This window comes from Heloderma suspectum, chromosome 2, assembly GCF_057233095.1.
Source record: "Heloderma suspectum isolate Gila_16-S chromosome 2, 16-S_ref, whole genome shotgun sequence".
NCBI classification, from domain to species: Eukaryota; Metazoa; Chordata; class Lepidosauria; order Squamata; family Helodermatidae; genus Heloderma; species Heloderma suspectum.
In genome coordinates, this window is record NC_139459.1 from 110705616 (window position 1) to 110721532 (window position 15917).

Here is a 15917-nt window from a genome sequence, read left to right on the forward strand (position 1 = left end):
TTAATTAACATATGTATAAACCACATAAAGAAGAACACTTGTAAACTAAAATACAGTGTTCTTTTCTTTCTTTCTTTCTTTCTTTCTTTCTTTCTTTCTTTTAAGAGGGGAAAAGGTTAGGCAGGCTAATGTCTATCATTTTCTGAACGGAGGCCTCCAATCATGCAGTTATTTAGGACAAGAATTCAAAGTCTGTTTTGGCATCGGCAGAAAATGAGGTTACAATATTAGTGCTAGAAGGTTATTAATATTTTGGTCACTACAGAAGCTGGAAGCCAAGATGCAGTGTGCTCTTTGTTAGTTGCAATTTTAACACTAGAGGTCCCATAGGAAGAGGTCCCTTCCCCTCTTTAGTTTTTATGGGTTGTCTGAAAAATAAACCATCCACTGTAAAGTCTGCAGAGAAGAGCAACTGCTTGAGAACTTGGGAAAGGAATATTTGAGTTTGAAAACTTCCAGAAGCGGAAACAATGGAACTCACAGGATACAAACCATGTATCCCAAAACTTATTCAAATGCACCCATCAGACCTAGATCAGTCATGCCCGAACTGCTTTCACATGCATTCTACTTCTGGAAGTCAAACTCCTTACAACGATCAGCATCCCCACTTAAATCTGAGAAAAACACTTCTACAGTTTAAACCCACATATATAAGTGAAAAGCAAGATGATACCTCCACTATTCTATCTCCTGTTTTTAAGGTTCCATTTTTGCCGGCAGGGCTGTCTTCAAGAATATGCTTGATAAAGATTCCTCTCATGACTTCGCCACTGCTCAGACGGCTTCCCATTCCCCGTCCACCAACAATGCTGATTCCCAGGGACTTGCTAGGCTCTCTCCAGAGCTCAACCCTATAATGATAAATACATAAGGAATAGGCCGCATTTCTAATACAAGTCTGCAGTTTTTACAAACTCATGTCATGTTGTCTGAATTTAGGTCTGAAACGAGTTTTTTGTGAGTTTCAATTTTTTATGTAAAAACAAGCATTTTCAGTCAATTTTTCATTGAAGAGGAATGCAAATTATATAAAATTATAAACTGTTAAAATAGTTAATCCAAATACTGTTGAAGGAGTCATCAAGGAAAGCCTGAAAGGGCTAGGCTGTAGTTTTTTTTGACAACCATGAAGCTGAAATTAGATGGGCATGAATGGTTCAACTTTATTAGGAATATTTTTTTTAATGTTCCCCCCCACCCCCCATGGATGCTTAAAATGAGATCTACGGCATGATACAGAGATGCGGTCCTGAGACATACTTCACTTTTAGCAGTGGCTCCCTCCAGGAAACCCCCAACTATAGATTTTTTTAGCAAGTTAGCACAAGTGCTGCCATTAAGGAAACTCGGGGGGGGAGGGGGACACGCGGTGATGACGACACCAGCAGCAGTTTCTCAACTAGCAGTTCTCAGGCCAACTACCACATTGCTCTTCAAAGCCACATCCTGGAAAACTTTCCACAAGTGGGTCAAATCAGAACCACAATCTTGACATCTGATGGATCATTCATCCGGTCAATCATTGGCAGTTTGTAGTGGCTTCATTATGTCAGCACCACATCAAAATAACTGTACAACTTGGCTCTCAGTCACGCTCCCTGAAACACTGTCACAGCCAGCCTTCCTGTCACAAACCATGTGAAGCTGTCCGAGTGTAAATAAGACAAAATAAGCGCCGATGCTTTGGGGAACTGTGCTCATTAACAACTTGGGCCACAGAAGTTAGATCAAAGGGAAAAAAGGAACATCTATTCAGGCTCACAGTATGCTTTTAAGGTCTTTCATAAAGAATTCCATGGAAGTGAAAGACCATGGCAAACAGAGCATGCATTAACTAACTACATTCCGGATCATGTTACTGGCTCACAGATCCACTGCACTGTCATGAAAGCAACCCAGAGCAGGACTACAAAACCCCTGCACTGCACTGATTTGCACTGATTGGGGGGGGGCAGCCCTCCATCTCCTGTCACAACGAAAAGGCACAGAAACGTGGATCTGAAAAGAGACACAAAAGGTTTTTGTGTCAATAACAACCTACCCTATCAATAATTCCAAGCTCCTTAATCTGTCTTGACCTGTCCTTCGACAGCTTTCGGACAATTTATACAATCAAAGGAATCGAGTTGTAAAGGTTTTCCTGAACTGTACCACTTCGGGATGCAAGTGCGTCTGCATGGTTGATTGCTTCCTCAGAAACAAAAACAACAAAACCCCTCCTTGCATACAGAAAACTAGCATGCCAGGGAGAAGGGGTTAAGCCTAGCACTGTCCCTAGCATGCTGTTTTTCTATGAGCAGGATGCTATTTTTCATAGGGGAGTATTCCAAGATGCAATACCATCCCCCTGCTATCTAAAGTGGCCCAGTCCAGGAAAGGCTTTACCACTTGACTTTTCTAATTGTATAAATTGGTGCCCATCAGAATATGAACTGTTTTCAATTAACAGGTATTCCTTCCTTCCTTAAATTCAGAAACTGTCCAACTGAGAGATGCCCTCAGAGCAGTTTACAATAATAAAACCCAAAAACAATAAAATAATCCAAACAATAAATGCAGCAATGAAAATATCAAAATACTGAAGAACCAGCAGTAAAGTTAATAATCAGAGCAAGATTAAAGATGAAACACCTGCTGGAACAGGAAGGTCTTAACCTGGCATCTAAATGTATACAATGAAGACACCAGGCAGATCTCCCTGGGAAGGGCATTCCACAGACGGGGGCCACTACAGAGAAGGCTCTTTCCCTGGTAGCCATCCGTCGCACCACTGTGGATGGCAGTACCCAGAGGAGAGCCTTTTATGTTACTCACCTCATCTTGCACACATGAAGATTCAGCTTAAGCTTAACCTTTCTACACATATATAATCCCAGCATTATTTCAATGCGCACATTTTTTTAAGGAACAAATAACTTCAAGGTTAAGTGTCTAAATGAAGATACAGCATTATTAGGTCACCCTTAAGCCATGATCAGGTCTTGCAGTTGGTTTATACATGTCCCTTTCAGTACTTTTAAGACGATCCCAGCTCCTACGTTTTAACTGCAAGTGCATAAGAGTTTGAAATTTATCTCTCACACTTATCCTGAACACTACACTGCACTTGATACAACTAAATGTACCTTTCAAAGTCATCTTCCATAATGGGTTTAATGGGTTTTTCATTTTCTCACAGAAGGTTGGGGTATAAAATAGCAAAACAGATAATTAAATGAATGGCTGTACTCTGATTCTTAACAATTTCAGTGAATCTTCTCTTCCGTTATTGTCATCTGCCTCTCATATTTGAGACATTCGTGCTCATATTTCATGTTCTTGCAACTTTTCCTGCCATGTATTTTCACTGTTCACTTTGTTCTGACATATTTTATCCACCTCCATAATGGGACTACCATATGAGATAAATTAAACTGTTCTGTTTGGGTTTTTTTATTACAGTAGTAATACTAACAATAAATGAGTTGTTACTATAGCTTCTGCTATTGAAGGTTGTTGAAAGGTACAAGGAGCTGGAAAGGTGCCTTTGCAACAGAAGAATGTTGAAATTTCAACAGAAAAAAATACTTCACTACATTTGTGTTGAAATTTATACAATTTCAAACATTTATACAATTTCAAACAAGAAAGTATTTTAAAAGGACAGAAAGGATTAAGTGGTATATAGTCAACCTCCATGAGTCTGATGTACTCATTCTCATATTATATTTAAATATGTGAATGTTACACAAGCTAGAGATCTGTAGAGAACTGTTGGACACCAATCTAAGGATTGAATACACAGGCCTGGCGTAAATGTAATCTTACCTGATTGACTATGACGAGGTATCAGGAATGTCTCGAGGCCTCAAGACCCCATCCCATCTCATGTGGTCATTTCCCCTTTCCTCCTCCCTCCTTATGCAGCCATTCTTTTCAGTTCTTGAGCTAAACATGGTAACTATACCTCTGCACCAGCATTTTGCTTATCGTAGTTAGCACTAAATTACCATTTGCAGCAATGGTTAGAAGCAGCTTTGCAAAATGGGATAAGTACAGTTCACATCAGCATCAGTGAAGACAGAGGGTTGTATCCAGTGCTGGCCACTCTGGTGACAGAAGACATCTGCCAGCAAATAGGATAGAGGGTGATTTTCAGTGATTTCCTCTCCCTCCTGAAAACCTCCATGCACCCACCAAATCTTCTTCTGAGGGTCCCCAACCCTCCAGAGAAGCTTTGGGGAGCTGATGGTGGGCTGACCAGATGAGGCAGAATTGTTGAAAATTGCCCCCCTGCCCATTCTGCTGGCAGAAACCTTCCATCAGCAGGGTGGCCAGCACTGGATGCAACCCATAATGTTTACCAGAAAGAAAAAGGAGAGGAGGGAGAATATTGAACACAATGAGCCCAGCAAGGCACTCCCAACTGATCCAACTGATTCAGTAGAACACATGAGAAAGGATACCATCCCGCAACCTTTTATTAATTAAATAAGATCCCTTTTAACATTAATTTCAAGCTATCTAATCATTCTATATGTGTCACATACTATTAAAATTAGAGAAACTGGTGATGCATCTTTAATTCCATTAGACCAGAGGGTTATAGGAGTAGCAAAAATACACATACCGTCTTGGTTGGTTCCAGTTATTGTAGCCAGCATTCTGAAGTTCGCTTTCCTCTCCTTCCCCCTCTTCACGTTCTGGTAGTTCTGGAATTTCTCTGCTAATAACAAAGGCACATATGGCATGTTTTTGAAGACCACAAAAGTCACCTGTAGTTGTTCGGCAGTATTAATAAAGAGACTGTCAGAATCATAGCTTTGTTCCAAACAAAAGCCCCCTATGAGCTACAAGCTGTTTCCCTGATCTAGAAGACTGGTACTCAAAATGGATTCCTGAACTCCTGGGGCTTTGTATAAAAAGTTTAAGGACAAATAAAAAAATTAAATTTAAAAACTGTATTAACATACTAGGTGGATAATAATATAACAAAGACTACAACAAGAACAAAGTACAGCAGCAGAAGCGATAAAGGTCGAAGAGATAGAAAAAAATTAGGATTATTTTTCTAATAATAATTCTTCTTTTTGGGGGAAGAGGCATGCCTGCCGCCACCGGGCCTGCTGCCACTGCCGCCACCAACACCAGGCCTTCCCTGCGGACTTCTGCCTGGCAGACCGCCAGTCCCTGCAGGACCAGGCTTCCAGGTACCGAGCCAGCTGTGCTGCTTCCACCTACCCCTTCCTGGAGGGGCTACATAAGCTGGCTGGCTGAGGTGGCCTGGGAGAGCCAGGGCCTGCAGGAGAAGCTGCCACCACTGGGGAAGAGGTGTGCCTGCTGCTGCCGGGCCTACTGCTGCCACCACCACTATCACTACTGTGGACTCCTGCCTGGCATTATTTTTAAGGGGATTTTAAATTTTTTGTTGTTGTTGTTTTAATTTCTGGGGGTTTTAATTTCTGGGGGATTGGGGCATGTGTCCACCTGATGGAGGCAGTGGGGGGACTGTTGGGGGCCAGAACATACCGAGGCTGGGCGGCAGGCGCTGGCGGAGCGCTAGGGGCAAGCCATGCCAGGTAAGGGGAACAAGGGAGAGACGTGTAGTATCTGTCCCCTGATTTGGGCCTGTCCAGAGCCAAAGGATGGCTGGGGGAGGCTTGACTCCATCTTCTGGCCTTTGTTTGCTGCTCTGCAATGCCAGGTCTGTTACCCAGAAAATCTCCCTCATCCATGACATGATCCTGGATGAAGGTGCAGACCTGGCATATATTACGGAGACCTGGTTGGCCGAGGCTGCTGCTTCAACTCTTGCAGCCGTGTGTCCAGACGGATTTTCGTATGCACAGCAGCCAAGGGCTGGGGATCGGGGAGGGGGAGTGGCTGTTATCTACCCAGAGTCCTTGGTCTTCACCAGACGCCCTCTCTGGGAGACCAAGGTTGCTGACTGCATGTACTGGAGGTTGGGCCCGAAGGGCAGTCTGGGGATTCTGCTGGTGTACCGTCCACCCCGCTGCACGACTGACTCCCTGGCCGAGGTGCTTGAGGTGGTCTCTGATATGTGTGTACAGTCCCCTAACTTACTGGTGTTGGGGGACTTCAATGTACATTCGGAGGCCATCCTCACAGGAGCACCTCGGGACTTCACGGAGACCATGGCCTCCTGGGAGCTGCACCATATTCTAACTGGGCCCACCCATGTAGCCGGTCATGCACTAGACCTTGTGTTTGTTTCTGGAGAAGTGGGGAGTGATCTGGAAGTCGGGGATATATCCACCACCCCCTTGTCATGGTCAGATCACTATCTGGTGATGTTAGACTTCTCAGTTCCACAACCCCTCCGCAGGGGTGGAGGACCCATTAAAATGGTCCGCCCCAGGCGTCTTATGGATCCGAAAGGATTCCTGAACGTGCTTGGGGATTCTCTGGAGCGCTCCAACGGCCACTCGGTCCAGACCCTGGTGGGTGGCTGGAATGCCGCAATCACTGGGCATTAGATGGGGTGGCTCCGAAATGCCCTCTCTCCCTGAACAGGGCTCAGACTGCACCATGGTTTAATCCGCGGTTACGAGCTCTGAAACAGGAGGTGAGACAGCTAGAGCGCCGGTGGCGGAAGTCTCGCTCCAAAGACGATCAGACACGGGCTAGAGCTGTATCTTCAGCCTATCACGTGGCGGTGAAGGCAGCAAAAAAGGAATATTATGCTGCCTCTATCGCGTCTGCAGAGTGCTGACCCAGGAGGCTGTTCCAAGTGGTCCGGAGCCTGGTCGGTCCTGTGGCTCCTGAACCACTGGAGCATTCTAAGGCCTCCTGTGAGGCCTTGGCAAGGCACTTTGCAGATAAAATTGATCAGATTAGGAGTGTTACTCCGCACGCTGTGGATACAGTAAGTGAGCAAGAGGCGGCCTGTGGCAAACCATTTTTGTGGGATCGGTTCCAGCTTCTTCCTCCTGATGAAGTGGACAAGGTGTTTTCATCTGTAAGGCCGACCACCTGCTTACTTGATCCTTGCCCATCTTGGCTCATTATGGGCTGCAGAGAGAGACTGGGTGAGGGGATCAGGGCGGTGGTGAACGCCTCCCTTGAGGAGGGAGTGATGCCATCAGCCCTCAAGGAGACAGTGATAAGACCACTCTTAATGAAGCCCTCCTTGGATCCTCAAGTTCTGAACAGCTTTCGCCCAGTCTCGAATCTGCCATTTTTGGGCAAGGTGATTCAGCAGGTGGTGGCGATGCAGTTGAAGGCACACTTGGAAGAAACTGATTATCTAGACCCATTTCAGTCGGGCTTCAGGCTTGGGCATGGGACAGAAATGGCCTTGGTGGATGATATGAGGAGGGCTCTGGATAGGGGCAAATGCTCCTTCCTTGTTCTCCTCGACCTCTCAGCAGCTTTTGATACCGTTGACCACGGTATCCTCCTGGACCACCTGGAGGGGTTGGGCATTGGAGACACCGTATTGCGGTGGTTCTGGTCCTTCCTCTCTGGCAGGTACCAGAGGGTAGCACTGGGAGAGGAGGTTTCGGACCCATGGCCACTCACTTGTGGGGTGCCACAGGGCTCCGTCCTCATCCCAATGCTATTTAACATCTATGTGAAGCCGCTGGGGGCTATCATCAGGAGGTTTGGGGTGCAGTGTCATCAGTATGCGGATGACACGCAGGTTTACCTTTCGTTCAGATCTTCACCAAGGTTGGCCGTAGAATCCCTCTCCAAATGTCTGGAGATGGTGAGTGGCTGGATGGGGAGGAATAAGCTGAAGCTGAACCCTGACAAGACCGAGGTACTTTTGGTGGGAGACAAGAGGAGGCTGGGGGATGTTGACCTGCTGTTGAATGGGGTACGGTTACCCTTGAAAGACCAGGTCCGCAGCTTGGGGGTCATCTTAGACTCCCAGCTGTCCATGGAGGCTCAGGTGTCAGCTGTGAGCCGGACAGCGCTGTATCAACTCCATCTGATACGGCGGCTGCGCCCCTACCTTCCCGACCATCTGCTCCCATCGGTAGTACATGCCCTGGTCTCCTCTCGTTTAGACTACTGTAATGCGCTCTACGTGGGGTTACCCTTGAAGACGGTTCGGAAACTGCAGCTGGTACAGAACGCGGCGGCTCGCCTGATTAAAGGCAGCTGCCGGCAAGATCACATCACTCCAGTGCTGAAGGAGTTGCACTGGTTACCAGTTGTTTTCCAGGCCAAATTCAAGGTGTTGGTTTTGACCTTTAAAACCCTATATGGTTCCGGCCCAGCCTATCTTAAGGAGCGCCTTCAGCAACACCAGACAGGCTGCTTAACAAGATCAGCCTCGGATGGCCTTCTCTCTGTCCCATCAGCCAGGACAGCTAGACTGGTAGGGACGAGGGAGAGGGCCTTTTCTGTGGTGGCCCCCACTCTGTGGGACTCCCTCCCTAGGGAACTCCGTCATGCCCCCTCTTTAACGAGCTTCCACCGTGCATTAAAAACATGGTTGTTCAGGCAGGCATTTGGGGTGGGTTAGGGTATTTTAGAAAACGTTTTTACTGTAGAATTTTATTGTTTTAAACTGTTTCATTATACGCTGTACATCGCCCAGAATGGCTGGGTGACCAGCCAGATGGGCGATTAATAAATTTAATAATAAACAAATAAATTATACCAGAGCAGCTGTGAAATTATGCAAGGATAGAATATCTGACTAGACTTATGAGATCTAGTAATACGCCAGCAAGCTGAGCATTGGTTGGCATAAGCTATGAACGGATACCAATTCTCAATGAAATTGTCAGTACATATTTGCATAGTGTCTTGTCCACTTGATATTGTTTAAGAAATATTGTAATCTACAGTACACTGGCTACGACCCAATGCCTGCCCAGTAAATGAGCAGAAAGCATTTCTACATGTATATGTGGAAGAATATATGCTCTGACTTGGATTCCTGCATTGAGCAGGCGGTTGGACTCGATGGTCTTATAGGCCCCTTCCAACCCTACTATTCTATGATTCCATGATTCTATGAATAAGGGAAAAGATATTTCCTTCAAACAGAAGCCTATTGTGACTCATGGGGAGCTACTCAAGAAAGCCCAAGATCTGAGGAGGAAGATTCTTAGAGGCTATCAAGGGTTGAAACTTGAAAGGGAGAGCAGAAGAGCCCCCACACACATCTGGAACACCAGCCGCAGTCTTTGGATCTTGGCCAGTCTATAGGAATATAGAATATTTCATTTTAGGAAAATGGGAGGGGGCTGGTTCATCAGCAGTTTCTTTCTCTTAGAAAAGATTTCCTGGGTGAACGTTCAGGCCTACTACCCCAATATGGAAACTCATCTGAGAAACGTCAGTAGTAACAAAGCTTGAACTGAACTTTCTTAAGAATCTGGGCCTGTGTCAAAATGAGAATGCTGGCATACTTATCACTCAGTTTCAGGTTAAACGAACTTAAGTAAGCAAATTGCTGGCAGTGCTCCACAAAATGCAAACCTGACCCCATTCCCAAAACCCTTTGCATACTGTACATGGACAGGGCCTGTACGTGCAATTGAGAAGCATGATTATGCCAGGGTTCTTGATCCTTGTGTAGGCTGTTCTCACCTTCAGCCCAGTGCACAGAAGTTGTGGGTAGGAGGGCAGCTACAGCCAAATCAGGGGCTATTTAGCATGAACTCCCAGTCTCTATGTGTTCACTGAGCACTTGGGGGATAAAGTGAAAAGAGAGCTTATGGCTACTAAGCATTATTGTCGGACTTAATGTCTAGTATCCATAAAGGAGAACAAATAATGTGGAGATGTTCAGAATGAAAAACTGGTCTACAACCCTTTGGATCTTGGGATATTTCCCATCCTCTCTGGCAGTTATACCATCTTGCTTTCACCATAACTATGTGTGAATGGAGAATACAAAAAAATTAAGGGTAAATTAAGTCTTCTTTTGTAAGATCCCAGAGGAAGACTTAATTTACCCTCCATGTGTCTGTTAGGCTAAGAGATTGCTTATTTGGAATTAGTGAGTAATTTGATTATTCCAACAAGAATTACTGGATATCTATTGGGCCATTCTCACCAGCACTTGCAGCGGTATGCTAAAAGTCAGTGCACATTATATATAACACGGGAGGCTAGATGTCAGTGCAGCAGTGGCTGCCACATTGGAGACACTCATGAGCCTTGAGACTTACAATCCTATGTACTTAAACAAATTAACTATGTTTAGTTGCCTCAGGAAAGCATAAACTATAAAGCATCCTACAAACTATAAACATGGGAACCATTTCCTAGAAACTAGAGGAACGATACAGTGGCTAACCTAGGTATTTCTTTGTCTTAATTTTTTAAAAAAATAACATATGCTTGTCTAGAGTAAGTAGTAACATTAGAAAAAACAAACGCACCTGGCATTTTGCTATCTCCTTCTAATTATAATGAATGCATACGTGAACAGAGTTAAAGCAAAGAGGGTTCCATTGGTAAAAATAATATGGGATAGTAAATTACCTCACAGCATGGGAAGGGAAAACATCTAATGGCATTGTTCCTTCTGGCTGCTGCTCTAAACTGGCCTGGTACTCTTCTAATTGCTCTGCTGGCACATAGCTAATGCTGCAACAAAAAAAAACAACATGAAAATGAAATTGAGATGCTGCAAGTGTCTGGGGAATGGTTCAGTAATGAGGTGTTCAGATTTTAAAGTCGCAATCCACAACCCGGTAGTTGGTTCTTAAGCCAACAGCCATCCTTTGACTTCAGTGGGAATGCAACAATTCCAAAGAATATAACAAGATAGAGGCCTTAGCTGAGAACTTTATGTTATAGGTCAGCCTATAAATATTGAAAATAAATATTTATTATATCATATTGTATTCTATTGCTGGGCTCTGTGAATCAGTGAAGATACCAGAAACACTACTAGTATTCAGAGGGGTAATGAAACACAGCATGGGTCCAGTTTACTTGAGGGAGCTTCTTATCTTTGGATTTCATCAAAAGGTAGCTTTGTGCTAGTGGAAAACCTCCCACAAGGCACAGTACCCACATTTTGCTGATCCCATCTACCCATTGCAGCTGCCCATGGTCCCCCAAAAGCTTATCCTGGGGATTGAAGGAAGCTCTGGAAGTATAGGATATGGCACAGAGGGCTGTAATAGATGGGGGGCGGGGATAAAATATCTGATGCTTTGCCTTCTACAAGTGGAAGCACTTTCTATTAGTGCAAAGCCACCATTAGATACAACCTCTGTTTTTGCAGTGGCTGAGATATCCTTTTTGTGATCTTCAAGATTGTTTTGTACCAAAAGTGGGGCTTTCTCAGCAGTGGCACTGCAGCTGTGGAAGAACCTTTCCAAGGAGGCTCATCATCACACCCACACTTTCTCTTTGTTCGGGTGCCAGATTAAAACCTTCCTGCAGTGTCAGCTCCAGGAATTTGAGGGCCCTTGGGCAAGACACCCTCCATGGGCCCCCTCCCTCAGTGAGTCTACGTTCTCACCACCATTGTCACCAGTTGTTCTTGCTCCTCCTCCTCTTTCTCATCATTGCTCCCACTCGTTTCCTTGACAGGCAGAGAGGGTGTGATCAAGTAGGCACGGGCATCCACTGCTCCTCCTTCTCACCATCCCCGTCGTCTGGGCCAGAGGGAGAGGCAGGTGAACAAGCAGTTTCCAATGGTGAAGAGGAGGAGCAACTCCAAGGGGCTCTTGTCAGTGGGCCCCTGCTGAGGTGTGGGCCCTTGGCAGGTGCCCAACCATGCCTACCCTTGACACTGTCCTGGCCTTCCTGCTTCCGAATGCTTTTAACATAAGTTAATGCTGCTGAGTTTCTCCTCTCATTTTCATGTTTTAAAAATACTTTAATTGGATGTATTGTTCTTTTATTCCTTGTGCATCACCTTGGGTGCTTCAGAAAGGGCGCGCATAATTAGAAAGATTAATGATATAATACAGTTCCTTGTGTTTCATTACTCTGCCCCATTTAAACCAACAGTAAATGTATCCACTTAACTGGGATGAAGTTACCCACACCATTTGCAGACATCAGTTCACTGTTGTGATGGTTATCCGCTTAAATAACTCATTTTAAAAGGAGAAAGCAGCAATAGTGGTTAGCATGACAAGGGAGATGGTGATAAATATGGATAGAATAGAAACCTTTGAGATCATATGTGACAAAAACGCAAGATTGCATCCAGAGGAAAATTAAGGAAAATATGATTAAAAAAGAGGGATGAATGAAAATAGCAACAGATTGATAAATACTTTAAAAATCTAGCACAGACACCCCGCCCACCACCAAAAAAACCAAACCCATTGTACTCTGGTAGCCAAATAGTAGAAGCCGGTATTATTAGTAACACAAGTTCTAAATCATTGGCTTAGATGGAAAGTAACAGCAGAATTGGACAGCTGTTCAGAATTGCACAGCATTTGCTGTTGGTTGAAAGAGAATTTAGGAAAAAGAATCTAGCAAAATGAGGGATGGCTCACAAGCCTCTGCACTTTAGATTTCTCAGCTGCCACAACAGACTCCAAATCTAAAGCTGTAAAGGACTAAAATGATCACACGTCAGCTCTGCACTCAGAAAGCAGCAAAGTAAAGATTGATTCATATCCTGCAGCAAATGAAGTCAGGAGACAGGTATGTAAACATGATGCAGCATGCAATACAAATGGGAATAAATTGCATGCTTGATACAACAGCCATACAAGAAACCTTTTGTACATATTATGATAGGAAACATACCAAATAGAGAAATCTGTGATCCCATTCAGGACAAATTACAATAACAGTCAACAGGCTTGATAACTAAATTGATTCATCTGGTTACACGGTGGAGAAAAGTAAAACATTAATGTCACAGAAAATATGACAGTGAGATTAATCCAGATATCAGTACATCCATGATTGTATCAGAGACTAGCACCCTGGGAAAGAGTGTTCTGGGTAGATGATACCACTCAAACGTATCCCAAAAATGTGGGATCCTAGTAAAAATCTTTACTAGTATTGCAATACACAGATGTATGCAATGCTGAAAAGCTGCATTATAAATTCAGACTGAATACATTAATGCAGTGATTCCCAGACTGTGAGATGGAGCACACCATGTGCCATGTCAAGAGCTGAAGTGTTCCTTGAAAACATAAGCCACTATGTTGCATGTCTCCACCACTATATGTCTATCAGAGTGGGAAAGGCCCCAGGAGCACCGATTCCCTATTTCTCTGCCATTATATACACTGTGCCATCATTACAAGGGAAGATGTACCGAGAATCCCCGATGTAGCTTTTTTACAGCTGACTAGAGAAGCATCACTATTGTGCAGAAAGCAAAATCCTACACCAGAGCCCTAAATAAGCAAAGTGGAAGGTAGAGTGCTGAAACCAAAAGGCAGTATTAACTGGGCTCTCTGGCAGTTGAAAAGGGGATGCCTTTTTTCCATCATGGAACACCAGGTGGTATGCACTGGGTTCCCAGGCAGTATCCCATCCAGACCCAGACCAGCTCAGCTTCAGCAAAGTGGCTGCATCATATGTCCTCTGACTACATCCAGGGAAGTTTGACATTGATTAATTCTTGTAAATTGGCTGACCGATTTGTCTGAAAAAGGACATCATGTAAACAATCAAAGCAGAGCTCATAAACCTACCTTTCCGCTTTTAAGACAAATCTCCCCAACAGTAATTTGACAGTCCTATTTAACAACCATTGTTTTGTTAAATGCCTCTGAAACACTACCTATATATATTGCAATGTTTAATTTAATTGGGTAATTAATCAGCGAATCAATCCTAGTAATAGACTTTAATTGGATGAAAGCATCTGTGTGTATCTGTGTATATAGTACTGTACCTATATCTGGATATATCCCAGCTACTTTAGAAGTTATGAAAGCATGAGTGATTTAACAGACAAGTTGGAACATAGAGCTATAATGAGCTTTTGAATCACCAATACTCACACATAAAAGGGGGCCTGATCATCAGCAGGTGCTGGAGAAGATCTAGAATGTGAAGCATACGACGCAGCATCTTTTTACAATAGTATTAACAAATGTCAGTGACTTGTGCTGAATGCAAGACACATACACACGTAGTTAAAAGTGTGCACTCCTATTTTCTTCCCTCTTCCCCCATCACCATCCACCTCTATTCTATCCACACCTCCCATCAGACAGCATCTGCTCTTTATTGGAGTGTATAGCGGTGATTATTAACAAGCATGAAAAATGGAACTGCAATCAATCTTTTATTCCTTGATCAGAGATTCATCTCCACACGTTCGGTTGAGGCAGGTGAATTCTGAATCAGCTCAGTAATTATCTGGCAGATGTTACAGGCAGCTGTTACAACTGCTGCTAAAAGCAAAACCCTAGATATTACTACAGAAATATAAGGTGGAGTGAGAAGTGAAGCCCACACATTCTGGTGAGGCCACACATCTGCTTTTCTGTTTAGGAAAAAAAAAAAACTGCATATGTTTGTGCGTGGAGATGGATGGATGGATGGATGGATGGATGGATAGATAGGACGGACAGACGGATGGGCAGACACATGCACATACACTTGGAACTGAAAATCCGATCTGCTCTTGAATGCATAGGCCTCAGCTCTATGGACACTTATTGGAAAGTAAGCTATGCTGAACACAGTGAGACTTAAGTGAGAGCTCTGGAAAGAACGTTTGTTTATATAAACCCAGATAACTTAGGATACAACATATATGCAATTTAAGTCAATAGCAATGACAATGCTGATTTAACAGTTACAGATCACATTACTTTATTATAAATGAGTGGCTATTCATATGTTACATGAAAAGCCCTTTAAAAGTATCTTCTGGTGTGTACTAAAAATAATATAGGATTTGAAAAAAAAAAAAAACCTTTACAGATAAGCAGGTAACAAGCTATTTTGATTAACTATATTTTATTTCTATACTTTTATGTACCTTTTTTAAACAGACTACCCTGCCCTATGCCCCATAAGAAATAGTGAAATACAGATTTAAATAAATGAGATGCTGCTTTCCTGATATTTGTCAAAGATGTACTGAGAGTTATACGTCAAACATTATTCTTCCGTCTTAATGTCATGTGTCATAGTTTCTGTAATTAGCCACTTTTCCACTACTGAAAATTCCTCAAAGAAAATGATTTGTGGTAAGGAAAGATCAAACTTTACTTCTAAAAATTCGAACGGGTTTCCTACTTTATCTTCCTGAACAAATGTTTTTAGCCACATGAGATGCACAATCCTGTGTCCTCCCCATGCAGACCAAGGTGAGGAGGCTCCAGCCACATGCTAGGCACAATGAAGTAAGGTACTTCTCTCACTTTCTGCAACTCAGGTCCCATGTGGACACACGAGATTATATCAATGGTGTCGTTCCACCAGCAGAAGGGAATTGCTGGCAGAACTGATTTCCCCCTTTTCCTCTGCAAACACCCCAATTCTTCTCCAGAGGGTTAGGAAACCCTCCGGAGCAGATTTGGGGTGCACATGGGGACCTACGTGGGATGGAGAACTCCCATCACATGTGCTGAAGTGCCACTGCACGAGTGGACTTCTGCTTGCAGAAGGGTTGGATCCAACCCACTAGATTTGCCAGGAGCAGGAGTAAACTGCATATGCAAAAGGACCTGGGAAACACGCTGCCTTCTGGGAAGGAATAGAAACCAGGAAGTGGAGCTGGGAAAAGAGGAGCCACTGTTCCCCATCCAATGAGGGCATCCCTACTGTATAATGCCACCACTAACTGGCAAGAGAAGCGAGGGAAGAGTTCATGCAAGTGATGCCTTGCTCCTTGCCCTGTTACTAGCTGCTCTCTCTATGACGTTCACGAGGGCAGGATTGCCCCCACAATGGATTAATATTCTGATTTCCCATCCCAAACAGATGAAAACATATATTTGTGGTTAAATATTAAATAGAGATGATTGAGAGCACGCAGAGCCTCCGCTCAT

General features: G+C 43.9%; 1 protein-coding gene across 27 annotated transcripts in view; it reads right to left on the minus strand.

Annotated features, from left to right (window-relative positions):
• The window catches only part of MPDZ (multiple PDZ domain crumbs cell polarity complex component), a 136933-nt gene that overhangs the window by 44669 nt on the left and 76347 nt on the right, over positions 1-15917 (minus strand). For 19 of the 27 annotated variants that reach the window (XM_084834489.1, XM_084834490.1, XM_084834510.1 and 16 more), the window contains 4 exons: positions 13914-13955; positions 10453-10557; positions 4613-4708; positions 677-854 (listed from right to left, as the gene is read on the minus strand). In XM_084834489.1, the coding sequence (XP_084690615.1) occupies positions 677-854; positions 4613-4708; positions 10453-10557; positions 13914-13955 (421 nt within the window). The remainder of the gene's footprint in view (positions 1-676; positions 855-4612; positions 4709-10452; positions 10558-13913; positions 13956-15917) is intronic. The other 8 variants (XM_084834493.1, XM_084834509.1, XM_084834507.1 and 5 more) reach the window with 3 other exon arrangements.